This window comes from Panthera tigris, chromosome E2 (genome assembly GCF_018350195.1).
Source record: "Panthera tigris isolate Pti1 chromosome E2, P.tigris_Pti1_mat1.1, whole genome shotgun sequence".
Lineage (NCBI taxonomy): Eukaryota > Metazoa > Chordata > Mammalia > Carnivora > Felidae > Panthera > Panthera tigris.
The window spans coordinates 26,322,559-26,338,098 of NC_056674.1; the positions used below are offsets into that span (position 1 = coordinate 26,322,559).

General features: G+C 42.3%; 1 protein-coding gene across 1 annotated transcript in view; it reads right to left on the reverse strand.

Annotated features, from left to right (window-relative positions):
* LOC122233998 (ATP-binding cassette sub-family C member 11-like) overlaps positions 1–15,540 on the reverse strand; it is a 30,103-nt gene that overhangs the window by 12,293 nt on the left and 2,270 nt on the right. The window contains exons 2-5 of the mRNA XM_042968080.1: positions 11,288–11,430; positions 9,414–9,550; positions 6,234–6,437; positions 3,707–3,833 (exon numbers count right to left, since the gene is read on the reverse strand). Coding sequence (XP_042824014.1) covers positions 3,707–3,833; positions 6,234–6,437; positions 9,414–9,550; positions 11,288–11,430 — 611 coding nt within the window. The remainder of the gene's footprint in view (positions 1–3,706; positions 3,834–6,233; positions 6,438–9,413; positions 9,551–11,287; positions 11,431–15,540) is intronic.

The following is a 15,540-nucleotide window of genomic DNA, read 5'->3' on the forward strand; positions in this document are numbered from 1 at the left end:
GAATCCTGGCTCTGCCACCTCATAGCTTGGCCTGACGGGAAACAGAACACACACCCAAAAGGAGTAACTCAGGAGCTGATGAACTGACTATTTATGAAGGTGTGGGCAGAATTTGGGAAATCCAACAAGGAATGGCAGAACACATGAAGCTAGTGACAGCAGGGAACTGTTACCTTCCAGACCTAGAGGGACAGGGTAGAGTTAGGTCACTGGAATCCAGAAGGAGAAAGTCATACAGAAAGGCCTCCTCCCAGAAGTCTGGTCCCCAACCTCCAGTGTCAGGGAAGGAGGCAGTCAGAGAAATAAATATCCTGCCTTCACTTTCTCCTTTCCTGCAGTCTCCTATTGTAGTCTTCCATTGGTCCAACCCAACCAGAAGCCAGAGGGCAGGGGGACCCCATTAATGTGATCCATACAGGCCATGCATTAGGGGCACAGGGCAGCATGGGGAATGGTGGAAGATGGAGCTAGAGGGACAAATGGAGAATATCCAGCACACTGTCACCTAGTCACATATCTCTGTGTGTCATCAGCTGTTGTTCCTTCCTGACCTACATCCGTTCTCCTCTTAGCTGGTAATAGCACTCCCATTTTCATCTGGAAAGACTTGCACCTGTCCCATGGCATGCAGTCTAGGCCAGATTGTCAAAGAGCCCTATGCTCTGCTGGCTAACTGGTGAGCATGTGACCCCAGCTGGGACAATGGGACTTACTCTCTGCACTTAGAATCTTGGCCTGAAGACCTGGAGGACAGGAAATAAAGCTAGTTCATCCCAACCATGGTACATTGGTCCTCCATTAGTTCCTGCCACCTACATTCCCAGAGCTGCTCAGCCATTTCTCAAAGCAGCTAGCTCATACTGAGTCAGGCTGTGTTCTATCTCATTTAAATTTACCCTGAGAGTCAGGTAATGTTATCCCATCCAATTTATACATGGAGGTTTCCATGAGGTCAACCACTAAGAGTGTCTTGGGGTTCCTTGAAGAAACTAAGACACAGAGAAGATAAACACATTGCCTAAAGTCACCCAGCAATTAAGTGGCAGGGCCAAGGTTCGAACCCAAGCGATGGCTGCAGAACTCACACTGCTGAGTGCCTGGGTGGCTCAGTCAGTTAAACTTTGGCTCAAGTCAAGATCTCATGGTATTCATGAGTTCTAGCCCCACATCAGGCTCTCTGCTGTCAATGCAGAGCCCACTTCAGATCCTCTGTCTCCCTCTCTCTCTGCCCCTCCCCAGCTTGCATGCATGTGCACTCTCTCCCTCTCTCAAAAATAAACTTTAAAACAAACAAACAAACAAACAAAAAGAATTCACATTCCTAACTACTAGCTCTACTGCCTCCAAAAGTTCTTTATCTTCTGAGTAGCAGTTGAGAGGCAAACAGTCCCCAACTCCCGGTGTGCACTTGAAATTGCCAATTTCTTTTTTTTCCCTTTTATGTTTATTTATTTTGGAGAGAGACAGAGACAAAGTGTGAGTAGGGGAAGGACAGAGAGAGAGGGGAACACAGAATCCGAAGTAGGCTCCTGGCTCTGAGCTGTCAGCACAGAGCCAGACACGGGGCTCAAACTCACAAACCATGAGATCATGACCCGAGCTGAAGTCAGGCGCTTAACCAACTGAGCCATCCAGGCACCCCTAATGTGCTAATTTCTAAAGCCTGGAGTCCCCCAAACCTCATGAAGTCAGCCACTTACCGGCCCTAGCACGCTCATGGCAGAGAAGCAGCAACACAGAAATACATCCAAAATAGCCCTTGTTCTTTGAAACCTCATCATCACTCGGAGCACTGAAGCTTTTTCAATCCCATGCTTTGAGACTTCTTCTTCCCAAAGGAGGCAGAGCCTTGACAAGAGGAAAAGTGAACCAAGTGAAGTCTCTTTGCATATGTCACCTACATGTCATATGTCTTGCAAGCCTGCGAGCTTTGTTACAGAAGTTTTCAAACCTCACAAAAGTAGAAAGGACGTAGGGAATCTCCCTAAATACCCATTCCCATTTCAAGAATGATTGATATATGACTTTAGTGTTTCCTCTCTCTTCCTGTTTGTCTTTTTTTTTTTTTTTTGGCTGGAGAATTTCAAGCAAATCCCAGACATATCATTTCATCTACAAATGCTTCAGGATGTATCTGTTCCAGATAAGGCCTTTAAAAAACCCTACAGCGACCTTATAATAGTTATTAATTAATGATTATTAATTATTATAGCAATTAATTATTATATATGAATATAATATATTAATTACATATATTAATAAAATCCTTAATGGCATTTAATGCACAGTCTTTTTCAAATTTCTCTAATTACATCAAAAACACATTTTTATAGTCAGTCTGCCTAAGATCCAAACAAGGTCCACACATTGCATTTAATTATTTTTTTAAAAGCAGGCTCCACACCCAGCATGGAGCAAAACATGGAGCTTGAACTCACAACCTTGAAATCAAGAACTGAGGGGAGATCAAGAGTTAGATGCCTAACTGACTGAGCCACCCAGGCATTCCACACACATTGCATTTAAAAGACAAATCTGATAGATTTCTTGCATCTCATTTTAACCTGTAGCAGTTTCCCCTTCTCTGCACGTTCTGCCATTTGTTTGTTGAAGAAATTGGGTCATTTATCCCATAGAATTTCCCACATTCTGGGTTTGACTGATTACATCCCTGTCTTGTCTAATATAACCTTCTATGCTCTGTATCTATTAAATTCTTAGTTAGATCTAGAGGCTTAATGAAATTCAGAATTCAGGTCAGCTGGCAAAAATATTTAATAGGTGATGTAGTGTACCTCTTTTGCATAACATTAGAAGACACAAGGTCAGCTGTCCCATTATTAGTAATGTTCAGGGTATCGGTGGATTAAGGTGTATCAGCCTGACTCATTCACCGCCATTCATTCCTCATCATTGATGACCATTGCCTAGATCCACTTCCATTAGTGCTGGCAAAATTATGATTTCTAATTCTGGCATTCCTTCTGTATGTAGTAGTTTGAATTTTTCTATAAAAAATAACTTTATCTCATCAACTATTTTGTTATCCTAGAATACATTTAGTTGAGGAAATAGCCTAAGACTTCGAATAATGTCACTCTTTTTTTTATACACAGATTAAGATTCATAAAACCCAAAACTATGACCTCCAAAAAGTCCCTCCACTTATTTCAAAGCCCCCTAAAGGGCGACCCAATGTTGGACCACCTAATTGAAAGTGCCCTTAGGGGCACCTAGGTGGCTCACTCAGTTAAGTGTCTGACTTCTGCTTAGGTCATAATCTCATGATTCGTAATTTCGAGCCCTGCATCGGGCTGTCTGTTGTCAGCATGGAGCCTGCTTCAGATCCTCAGTCCCCCTCTCTGTTTGCCTCTCCCCCCACAAAACTAAATAAACATTTTAATTAATTAATTAACTCAAGTTTAAGAGAAACTTAAAAAAATAGATAAATAAATATAAAAATGTGCCCTTATTTTGCCAATCTGAGTGAATGATGTCTAGGCTGTTTGTGTGACACCAGCAACACAAGAACACCAAAAACATTTCTTTGGAGGAAAAAATTGAAAAGCAATATTTCAAGAAAGCATCAAAGAAGTTATCATGACAGAAATTAAGAATTTTGTTGACTCTCTCATACTTCTCTTTTATTTTGTATTATATTTGATACAGGAGCTGGTGACTGGAAAATAGCCATTGTGGTGCTTACAGCTTCCAGAGTCTTAATGTGGCCCAGGATGCCTCCCACACATCCACAATCCAGCCTCTCAGCTGCAATCATCATGTTGGCACGTGCCCTTTTACTTCCTGGCTCCTGCTCCACCATGTTCCACTCTCTGGAAGGCAATGACCACTGCCCATAGTGAGAACATCAAGGACGATGCCCAGGGGCTCCAGGACTACTTACAGAGCAGGAGCATGGAGAGCCAACTTTTGTGCTCAGGGCCTGAGAGCAGCACTGCTTATGCATGTTATGTCACTAAGGCTCTCATGGCAGGCATTTCTAGTACTTTCTACCCTTCACTCCTATAGCCATGGACACTTGTGCCCAGCCTAAAGCCAGAAGGAAACAAACATCATGAGAATTTTCCTGTCCTACCTTCCCTCACCTGCTATCAAAACTCCAGGCTGCTTTTTCCTCCCTGAATTTATAAAACAACTGTCCTATCCCATGCCCATCTGTGTGGGCCAGATAACTTGGGGGGTCTGGGCCCTAGGTAAGTAAAGCAAAAATGACACCCATATGTGTTAGAGGATTTCATTATTCATGGGCCAAACTTTGGGGCCACCTCCCTTCATTCCAGCTCTATCCCCACATGTAACCCAATCCACAGAGATAAAAAGCTCTGGAGTTTGTTCCACTTTGACTAAACAAATCCAAGTTTCCCCATAGCCTGCTCTCAACTCTCTTAGCAACTGTATCAATTTCTCACCATGATTACCAGATTCAAAAGACTTGGTTTCAGGGGCATCTGGGTGGCTCAGTTGGTTAAGCGTCCGACTTTGACTCAGGTAATGATCTCATGGTTCATGGGTTCAATCCCCGTGTCGGGCTCTATGCTGACAGCTCGGAGCCTGGAGTCTGCTTCCAATTCTGTGTCTCCCTCTCTCTCTGCCTCTCCCCCCCTCTCAAAAATAAACAAACATTAAGATAAATTAAGAAAAAATTCTTCAAAAGACATGGTTTCAAACTTCACCTCCTCCATTCATTAACTATGATTCAAGGAACATAATTTTGCTTCTCTGAGTTTTCAGTTTCTTCAAGTGTAAATGGGGGAAATCGCATCTTTCCTATTTACTTCATAACCCTTTTGTAATGGTCATGGGAGGTGCTGGATGGGCAAATGAGAAATACGAATTGTGATAGTAATAATGAAGGTGATGGTGGTGACAATGGTGGCTCTGCTGCTGTGGCTGATGTGAGTGGTAGTGACGATTGATGGCTGGCAGTTTGTCAGCAAATCCTCACAGAAGTCAAAGTAGTTCTCCTGAAGGACTAGGGAAGATGCACCCCAGAACCCTGCTGGTTCAGTGGTGAACACAGAGAAAGAAGCCTCTGTAAAGGTGTGAATGCATGGATAATTATTTAAAAAAAAAAAATCCCAAAGTGGAGTGATTTGTAAAAAAGTATTGGTGGACACTTTCATGTGAGTTATAGAACAAAAACGGCAGAATCAGTGAGCCCTAAGTGAATAGACGTAGATCAGGAGATCCTGTGCTCATAATGGTCACAGAAGGACAAACAAACACTTTGGTTGTCTATTATGCACTAGGCATTTTTCCAGGGTCTTCATATTGAATTTACCATCTCTTTTGATTCTTACATCAATTCTGTGAAGGACCATGAGATAAATTTTATAATCCTTTATTTTATACATAAAGACACAGGGTCTTGGAAAGGGTAAATGACTTGCCTGACATCATAGCGGGTAGCCAGTGAGATTCTGATCAACATCTGGCATTATGCAAGAGGTTGGTGTTCCTTGAAAACTTTTTTTTTCTTTACTGAATAATTCCAAGAAGCAATGGGTCAAAGTTAAACCAGTTTCTGTTTTCCCAGTGACTTAAGTACATTAATTTGCTTTGTAAACAAATCTCTGAGACCTGGCAAATAAGTATGCCACATTTCACAGACTCTCTTGACCGCAGAATGCTCTCTTCTGGGAAGCTCTCCAGGGACTACCATTTCCTGGAGCATATTTGGATAATGTGATTCTCTACCTGGTGTCTCTCATGAAGTAGCTAGAGGTAAGAACATGAGTATAGAACATTTGAAGTCGTTTATTCATCCCCCCCCCCTTTAATCCTCATATTACCTTGTGAAGTAGGTTGTGTAGGAACCTTAACCACACACCTAGTTAGTGATGACTTAAGGATTCGGAGACTAGTCACTAACCCAGAATTTAATGATGAGTGACATAGGTAAACATCTGATCCAGAAGAAAAAGCAAAAGGGACAATAGGCAGTAATTTCTAACTTTCTTGGGGTCTTGGGCCCTTAGGCAAATCAGGTAAAAGATGTGAATCCTTGCTCCAGACAAAGGTCTCTAGCCGATACATATAAAGTGAGTACCATTTCAGGGGGTTCATGAAGTATAGTGAGGCCTCTTGCTAGAGTCAATATTCTTTGGTTGTCTGAAGACAGACCCTACCTGCTACTCTTAAGCATCCTTGGTCACCAATCCCACAAGACATGGTCTTTAACCAACCCAGTGGTTTGTCCAATAAGACTTTACCTTTTAGCATTTTTGTCTGAGGCATCATGGACCGACAGCTGGGGGATGGTGTTCTCATCTAAGCGTCTCTGCAAACCTCGGACCATGAGTGGGGTGAGCCATGACAACGTGAAGTAGGAGAAGAGGCCAGCATCATCCATGGGCTGAGGGGCAGGAAACCTAGCAGAGAGGTCACAGGTCATATAGTTGCCCTTATGATAAGGGCTGTAAAGACATAAAATTAAGCCAAGGGCAAGATTTTGCAGGAATGAATTATATACTATGTAAAAAGCACAGTGTGGTCATCTGGATGTACAAAAAAAAAAAAGCGTGTTTTTTTTTTTTTTATTACTCTATTATGTGTGATAGTTAAAAACCAGAAATAACAAGGGTGCCTGGGTGGTGCAGTTGGTTGAGCATCCAACTCCTGATCTCGGTTCAAGTCATGATCTCACAGTTTTTGAGTTTGAGCCCTGGCATAGAGCCTGCTTGGGATTCTGTCTCTCTTTTTCTCTGCCCACCCCTGCTGTGTGCACTCTCTCTCTCTCAAAATAAATAAATAAACTTAAAATAATTAAAAAAAAACAGAAACAACAAAAACACCTATTATTAGGGGAATGACTTAAAAGAAAGAAAAGAAATAGGGTATACCCATATGTGGAAAACAATGCACAAGCGTCCACAAACGGAGTTGACCTATATGTAGAACATGAAATGAGCTCTGAGCATAGTAAGAAAGGAAAAAAAGGCCACTTGTGGGTCAAGAAATTTATCATATTTTTACGTACATAATAAAAGTAAAAAGTATTTTTACTTACATAAAAAAACCAACTGGGTGGCTCAGTCAGTTAAGTGTCTGACTTCAGTTTAGGTCATGATCTCACGGTTTGTGAGTCTGAGCCCTGCATCAGGCTCTGTGCTGCTAGCACAGAGCCTGCTCTGGATCCTCTGTCCCCCTCTCTGTCTCTGCTCCTGCCCCACTTACACGCACATGCTCACTGTCTCAAAAATAAATAAACATTAAAAAAGAAGAGGAAGGTGTAGCCTGGGTGTCTCAGTCACTTAAACATTTGAATCTTGATTTTGGCTCAGGTCATGATCTCAGGGTTTGTGGGATCAAGCCCCACATCAGGCTCTGCACTGACAGCACAGAGCCTGTTTGGGATTCTCTCTCTCCCTCTCTCTCTGCCCCTACCCAACACGCATGTGCTCTCTCTCTCTCTCTCAAAATAAATAAATAAACTTTTAAAAAAGGAAGAAATGAGAGAAAGCAGACAAAACTATATATATAAAGTCAACCACTATTAACAATTGTATATACACATTTATATATTTATGTATATGCACATTTATATATTTATGTATATGCACATTTACATATTTATGTATTATACGTACATGTGCATTTGCATTTTTATATATACACATTTATACATGTATACATACATTTATTTCAAATTATTAATAGTGGTTGACTTTGACAAAGGGATTAGAATTGGTAAAGATAAAAGAAAAGAGATTCTTACTGTTTCATGTTTTCTATATTTTGCTTATGTAATTTTCACAAAAATAAAAAATGGAATAAAAAGTAAATAAACTAGAATGACAAGGTCATATTCCTGGAAATGATTCACAAATACAGAAATAATGATTGGACTAGGGTGTTGGGATTGTATATAATTTCTACTTCTTTTTTTCCAAAGTTGACTTTAATGCTGTATGTTTCAATATGAAGAAAATTCAGTTAAAAAAAAAGACTTGGGGTGAGAGATGAGAATACAAAATGCCAAATGCATGGGATGCTTTTGTTTTGTTTTGGGCTACACCCTCTTCTCCACTCACTGGCCCTTCCCAGCCTCACCGCCCACCAGCCCCGGACTGTGCATTCTGGGCAAGGCTAGCCACACCTTTGTCTACATGCTGGAGAGAGAAGGGACTAGGAAGGTGGGAGTCTGTACCAGGTATCACTAGATATGTGGGGCCATGTATGATTGCAGAGAAAGGGCAAGAATCTGTGAGCTGGTGCCACTATGCCCAAGGTCTGGTAGAAGCAGAATGTTTCTCTCAATGAGGCTGCCTGGGCGCACTTAAGCACCCACATTCTTTATTCTTGGTGGAGATAAGAGCAATTCAGTGGGAGTGATGTGGTGATGGGAGCTCAGGTTTTCAAAAAAATAGGAAAACAACTCCAGTTCGTTGATAAAATCTTAGCAAACGTGAGAGAGAAGATGGGATTGTTAATGCAAAACAGAGTCCTTGTGGCAATTCTAGGATGATTCTAGAATCATTCTAGAAGAATGTTAAGGTCCTGTCCATAGACGATAAATAAATGAATATGTACCTGATTCTGTGCAGGACCCTGAAAGCAAGATTGTAGAAGTCAGAAAGACATTTGGGAATGGTTATTTTAAACTTTGATTTACTGGAGAAGGATACATTGAATTTCTTTAACTCATAAGTTTAAGGGTACCATCATAGGGCATTTAATAGCTCCTCATTTCTCTTAGAATGAAGACTAACATATTTAATGTGCCCTGTGGAGACTTATGTCCCTCTGCAATCTCATCTCATGCCATGCCCATCATCACACATGATTCCAGTGATGCTGACCTCCTTCTCAGTTCCTGGACACATCATGTTGTATTCCTTTCACCTCAAGGCCAGGCCTTTGCACATGCTGTTCCCTCTGCTCAGATCATCCTTCTTTTACTTTGGCCTGGTAAAATCATGTTTATCCTCCAGAGCACAGCTTAAGTACCAAGCACCTACCAAGTTGTCACTGTTTCAATGTCCCTCAGCACCGTCCACCTCCCCCCTCCCCCAAACTTCATAGCACTGTCTTCAAGCAGCTTGTAACCACATGTTTATTTATGAGTTTACTTGCTATTGTCTTTTTCCCCAGTGCGTGGTCCATGATGGGCAAGAATCATGTCTGCCTTGCTTAGTACTTTTCCTCTGAGGTCTAGCACAGTGTCTGGTAGGTTCTCAGTGAATCTTTGTTGGATGAATAAATAGATGAATGAAAGAATAAATGAATGAATGATCTGACTCTGCCTTCTGATGTGCCTCAGGCTGCTCTAGACTTATTTGGCTGTGCTGGTGACATGAATGTTCAGACATCTTTGGGAGGGATGTATGTGTTTGTGTCTGAGGAACATTGTCATAATGGGTACTGCCCCTCACCTCCCCCTCAGAACTCACTGTGGCTTGGGACGGAAGGGAATCATGGTTCTCCAGGCAGCATCATACTTCCCCCAATGGAGCTCTGTTGCTGTCCCTCGTGTCTCAGGCTTCCTCACCTGCTGGCTCCAGGGGCTGTCTTCTAGGGTGTAAGTTTTCTTGGGAAAGAAAAACCAAAAGAGCATCAGTTTCCTGACCTCATACTGTCCTGGAGTGTTGGCCACCCAAGGATGATGGATCTTTCCACATCCAGCTGCTAGAGTCAGAGAAAGACAAACACTGTATGATCTCACTTACATGTGGAACTTAAAAACAACACCAACAAAGAGCTCAGAGAACAGATCAGTGGTTGCCAGATGCAGGGGTGGGGTGTGGGCAGAATGGGTGATGGGGATGAAAAGATACAAACTTTCAGTTATAAAATAAATAAGTCATGGGGTTATAATGTATGGCATGGTTGATACAGTTAATAATACTGCCTTGTATGTTTTAAAGCTGGTAAGGAGTAGATCTTAAAATTTCCCATCACAAGAAAAAAGTTTGTAATTATATGTGATGATGGAAGTAATATTGTAGTGACCTTTTTGCACTACATGTAAATATTGAATAAATGTTGTACACTTGAAACTAGTAAGTTTCACATCAATTATACCTCAATTTAAAGAAAAAAATAAAAGAGGGGTGCCTGGGTGGCTCAGTCATTAAGCATCCAACTTTGGCTCATGTCATGATCTCACAGTTCATGAGTTCGAGCCCTGCGTCAGGCTCTGTGCTAACAGCTCAGAGCCTGAAGCCTGCTTCAGATTCTGTGTCTCCCTCTCTCTCTTCCCTCCCCTGCTCACACTCTATCTGTCTCTCTCAAAAATAAATAAAGATTTAAAAAAAATTTTAAATAAAAAAAAAGGTTGCTGGGTAGGGAATAAGCAGTGGGCCAGGAGTTAGGACAACTGAGTCCCAGCCTTGGGTATGCCCTACATTCACTGGGTGCCTCTGGACAGGTCACTCTACCTCCCCATTTTTTTTATCTGTGGTACACAGTGTAGACAAGAATAAAGGGAGCTATAGTTAGTTACCCACACAATGTGAGACCAAGTTGCCCTCTGAGAGTAAACCTACCAAAAAGAAATCAATAAGTAAGAAAGTAAGCCCCAAACATTACATGTGACCCTTTTGATAAAGTGGGAAACAGGGGCATCTGGGTAGCTCAGTCAGTTAAGTGGCTGACTTCGGCTTAGGTCATGATCTCCAAGTTCTTGGATTCGAGCCCCACATCGTGCTCTGTGCTGACAGCTCAGAACCTGGAGCCTGCTTCGGACTCCGTATCTCTCGCTCTCTGCCCCTCTCCCGCCTGTGCTCAGTCTCTCTCTCTCTCTCTCTCTCTCTCTCAAAAATAAACATTTTTAGAAATTGATAAAGTGGGAAACAACTAAAATAAAAAAGAATATTGTCTTTAGGCTTCATATAGGATAAATAATAGTATCTTAAAAGCATAGTAAGGGATTGATGAGAAAAGATCTGGGACAGTGTTTACTTCAGGTAGGGAAAGCTGGGGAATGAAGTCGGGGAGAAGATCAATAGCTGGATGTGATTGTTAAGGTCCAAGGTGGTGAGTTGTTGATGGGTTTACCGGTGCTTATTGTATTATTATAAGTAAATATATAGATAAATAGGCAATAGATAGATAGATAGATAGATTATAGGTAGATAGACAGACCAAGAGGGTGTGTCATGACCAGAGAGTACAATTCATCTAATTGTGAAGCCTGAGATCCATTAAAAGAAGTCAAGGTGGTTGAATAAATATGGGACAAAATTTTCTAACCTAATTCGTGACCATTGAGAATACCCTGTCAATTCAGTTTCCTGGTATTTTGATGCAAAGGAGACCTACTTACATAGCTGAGTCCTGAAACCATGTCATCGCTCATGTCCATGCCAAGATTCACGAGGCCACCAGAAGACCTGGGGACCCAGTATATCCTCTTCCTGGTCATTTTCAGCTCTTCTGCCAATCCTTCTTTTCCAAGAATCAGAGAATCTGAAAAGGCAGCAGGTAAGAGCAGCTTAGATTCAGCCCTGAGCAGTCAGGAGAGGGGGACATCCCCCTGCAGGGAGTGTGCCAGGGTCATGCAGAAGGTTGGGCCACTGACACAGCACCTGCTCTTCCCTCTGGAATGGCTCCCTCTTTTTAAACATCTACTGAGGCTTAAGATCACTTAGGGAAACCTTTTCTAACCACCCACTCCCAACCCTACAACCTAGGGCCAAGCTTGCTCATAGAACCATGCTTCTTCTCTTACCCCAGTTTGTAATTAAATATTTGTGTGAATCGTTATTTGTTCAGAGTTCATTTCCCGCTCTAAATAGAGAGCCTCACAAGGACAGGGACATGTCTGTTTAGCTCACTATTGAATCCTTGGAGCCTGGGAGAGTGCTAAAAGGATCACAGGTACTCAGTAAATAAAGGATAAATGGATGAGTAAATAAATTTAAAAAATGCAATTTTGCCATTTTCTGACTCTCAGTTTTCACAGAATCAGGGGATTGGAGCTGGACATAATTTAGGAATCTTAAATTACCCAAGGTATTTTAAAAATATATTAAAATGCAGGGGCACCTGGGTGGCTCGGTGGGTTAAGCATCCGACTTCAGCTCAGGTCATGATCTCGCGGTTCGTGAGTTTGAGCCCTGCGTCAGGCTCTGTGCTGACAGCTTGGAGCCTGCTTCGGATTCTGTCTCCTCTCTCTGCCCCTCCCCCGCTCATGCTCTGTCTCTCTTTCTCTCCCAAAAATAAACATTAAAAAGCAAAAAAATTATAAAATATATTAAAATGCTTTCCATTTTACCTTTCTGAGTATGTGACTCACTTCCAGAACACCGATGTGCCTGGGTTGGGGGAGGGGATGGCAATTAAGAATATTTCTGAAGGAATGGAAAAAGAGAGTATATAACAGGGTATGACCAGGGTATGACCAACAGGGCCAGCATCATGGGGTATGCCCAGTGCCTTACAGAGCCTTATATTCAGAAAGGCCCAGGCTTAGCTAAGGCTCTACTGTCACTATCTTGAAATCCTTAATAATTTGGAACAAGGAGCCCCACATTTTCATTTGGCACTGGATCCTGCAAATTATGGAGCCTGTCTTAGGGTTCAGATACAGCTCTTGACATTGAAATATTGGATTGTGCTTCGAGTAAGTAGACTTGCACACTACCCAGTCTTGGGAGAAGAATTTTCCAAATGCCTTTATTCCATTCCCTCCCATCCCACTTCCTTTCAGCAAATCACAACCAGAACTGGTGGATTCCATTTCTGGAATTCTGCTATAGACCATGCAAGACAGGGTCCCCAGACGGGGGGGCATCAGGGTATGAGATATACTTGCCATGTGACGCTATAAGTGAATCTCTCAGGGATGATGGAAATGAACAAAGAGAGAGAAGGACATGTTTTGGGTAAGAGAGAGTGTCACACAATTTGTTTAAGACTCTGGGAAGAAACAAGATTTCTGGCTGCCGTGAACCAGCCTGGAACACAGACACATTACAGTAAAATTGGTATAATTCAATAGAAGTCCCTGGGGATCGGACCACAGTGTATTGCAATACAGTTCATTCACTACCTAAAGATTTCCAGGGGAGGGAATGGCAGGAGGCAGGGAGTGGAGGCAACAAATTCTAGATTGCAAGTCATGAGCTGGCAAGGGGCTGCATCATTGGCGTGCCAATAAATGTTTGTGTCTGTACCAAGCTACCATTGCAATTGGTGAATGAGTGTAGTTCCAACATGAATGCACCTCGACATTTTGCTTTATGTTAATAAGTAAGAGGAAAATGAAATATCAAGATGTATGAAAAGGGTCACACCTAATTTCTTTGTTTGGTCTCTAAGAACCATGTTCTCAAATAAATAAATAAGATTTTCTGTCACCTTTCTGCTTAGTATGATCTGCCAATCTGTTTTATTTTTAAACACCTGCAGAGAGATACACTGAGGATTTCAAAGGTGTGACCCTTTTCTATACAGCATTTGTCCAGGAAACTAAAAACAGGGAAAAGTAAACCAAATGGAAATTAATGAAATGCAAACGTGTACAATGAATATATGTTTGCAGAACACAAATTGTTCATCTTAACGTACCTGGACCTCTGCCACACATTAGCATGGGCCACCCTCCAATGTGATGAGGGCCACCTCTGCTTCCTTGACTGGCCAGGGGGAATTCCCTCCAGAACTTTCTTTGGCAGTCCTTGAGAAGTCATTGGCCTCCCAATTTCCTCTTGGGAAGAACCAGAGTGGAAGCATATTCAATCTGATTAGTGGCGAGACCACCACTGTGGTCAGGGTAAGGACCAGGATGTGATGGGAATAAAAACAGAGAGGAAACAGATGTTTCCATCCCTGTATTCTCCCCATTTTTGGGGGGGATGGGAGAGTCATGATTATGAACTTGGTTTAGACATGGGCCATTTGCATATGATGAAACAGTTTGGGAACAAGGCAGTGGGGGGGGGGGGGGTGGTGCACAGCAGCAAGGTAACCTGTGGCAAGAGCTTTCTGGAGGAACTGACTTACTTCCTCATTGTGCTTCCCACGTACCCAGCAGGATGTAGTGTCTAAGGCCAGAGGATACACCAGTGGGTAAGGAAAGTGCCCAAGGCAAGGAGCAGAGGCACCTGCAAGCCAGGCCCCAAAGAGGTTTAGATGATTAGACCTTCCTCCTATACCTCTCTTTTCCAGTCCATTCACACCCTGTGCTAGTCAACTTTCTCTGCCCCAAGGTTTATTCCCTTTTGCTAGTTCCAATAGCTTCCGGAGGAAATCTTCCCAGCTGCTGAGTCCCCACATCCCAGTACCTGGCCTTCTCCTCTGTTCCAGCAACTAGGAAGCTCTTCCCCACCTTGATGTTTGCACTAGTCCTAATCTCTACCATGAACATTCTCCTTCCAGCTCCTCGCAGAGCTGGTCCATTCTCACCATTCCAGTCTCAGGTCAAACACCACCTCCTGGGAGTAACCTTGCCAGACCTCCCTACTGAACACTGAAGTCCTCCTCCTATCACCTTCTACATAGTTTCCTATTACATTTCCCTTACTTATCAGTTTCTGAAATGGCCATTTCTTTCTTTGTTGGCTTATTTATTTTCTGCCTACCTCACTAGAATGTAAGCTCTTTGAAACCAGGGACCGTGTTTGTCTGTTCATTGATGTATCTGTGAATCTAGTGTACAGTGCTCAGCATACAGTGGATGCTTAATAAATATTTGATGGAGGAGTGCCTGGGTGGCTCAGTAGGTTAAGCATCCAACTTCAGCTCAGGTCATGATCTCATGGTTCATGGGTTTGAGACCTGCGTCATGCTCTGTGCTGACAGCTCAGAGAGTGGAGCCTGCTTCAGATTCTGTGTCTCCCTCTCTCTCTGCCCCTTTCCCCACTCATGCTCTTCTGTCTCACTCAAAAATAAATAAACATTAAAACATTTAAAAATAATAAATAAATGTTTTGATAGATAAATAAACGATGTAGATGTAGAGTCTTTCAAAGAAGGAGCCAGGAAAGCCACAAAGTCACTAAAGACCTCACATTTAGAGTCCTGATGCTTTCCCAGGTGGGGTGACACATCCATCACAGGAATATAATCATAGGATTAAAAGAAAGTATTCATCAAACAAGCAATTTAAACATGGACCTATTCCCACTGCAGTTTCTATAGTGCAGTGTGAATTTGTTTAAAAAGAAAAATCCTTGGGGCACCTGGATGGCTCAGTCGGTTAAGTGTCCAATTCTTGATTTTGGCTCAGGGCCATGATCTCTTGGTTTGTGAGTTCAAGCCCCAAGATGGGCTCTGCAACAACAGCGCAGAGCCTGCTTGGGATTCTCTTTCCCTCTCCCTCTGCCCCTACCCTGCTCACACATGCTCTCTCTCTTTCTCAGAATAAATAAACTTTTTTTAAAAAGATAAATTCAGTGATTATGTGAATAGAATACCAATTTTGTGTGTTATTCTTGTTATGGGGGCAGGAGTATATGTGTGCAAGTTAAAAGCATTAAACATAAGTGTCTGAGATATTTATCACAAAGTTTATCAGATGGTTTTTAAATTTCTTTGTTAAAACACTAAGAGCCTCAAAAAATCTAACCCAGCCAT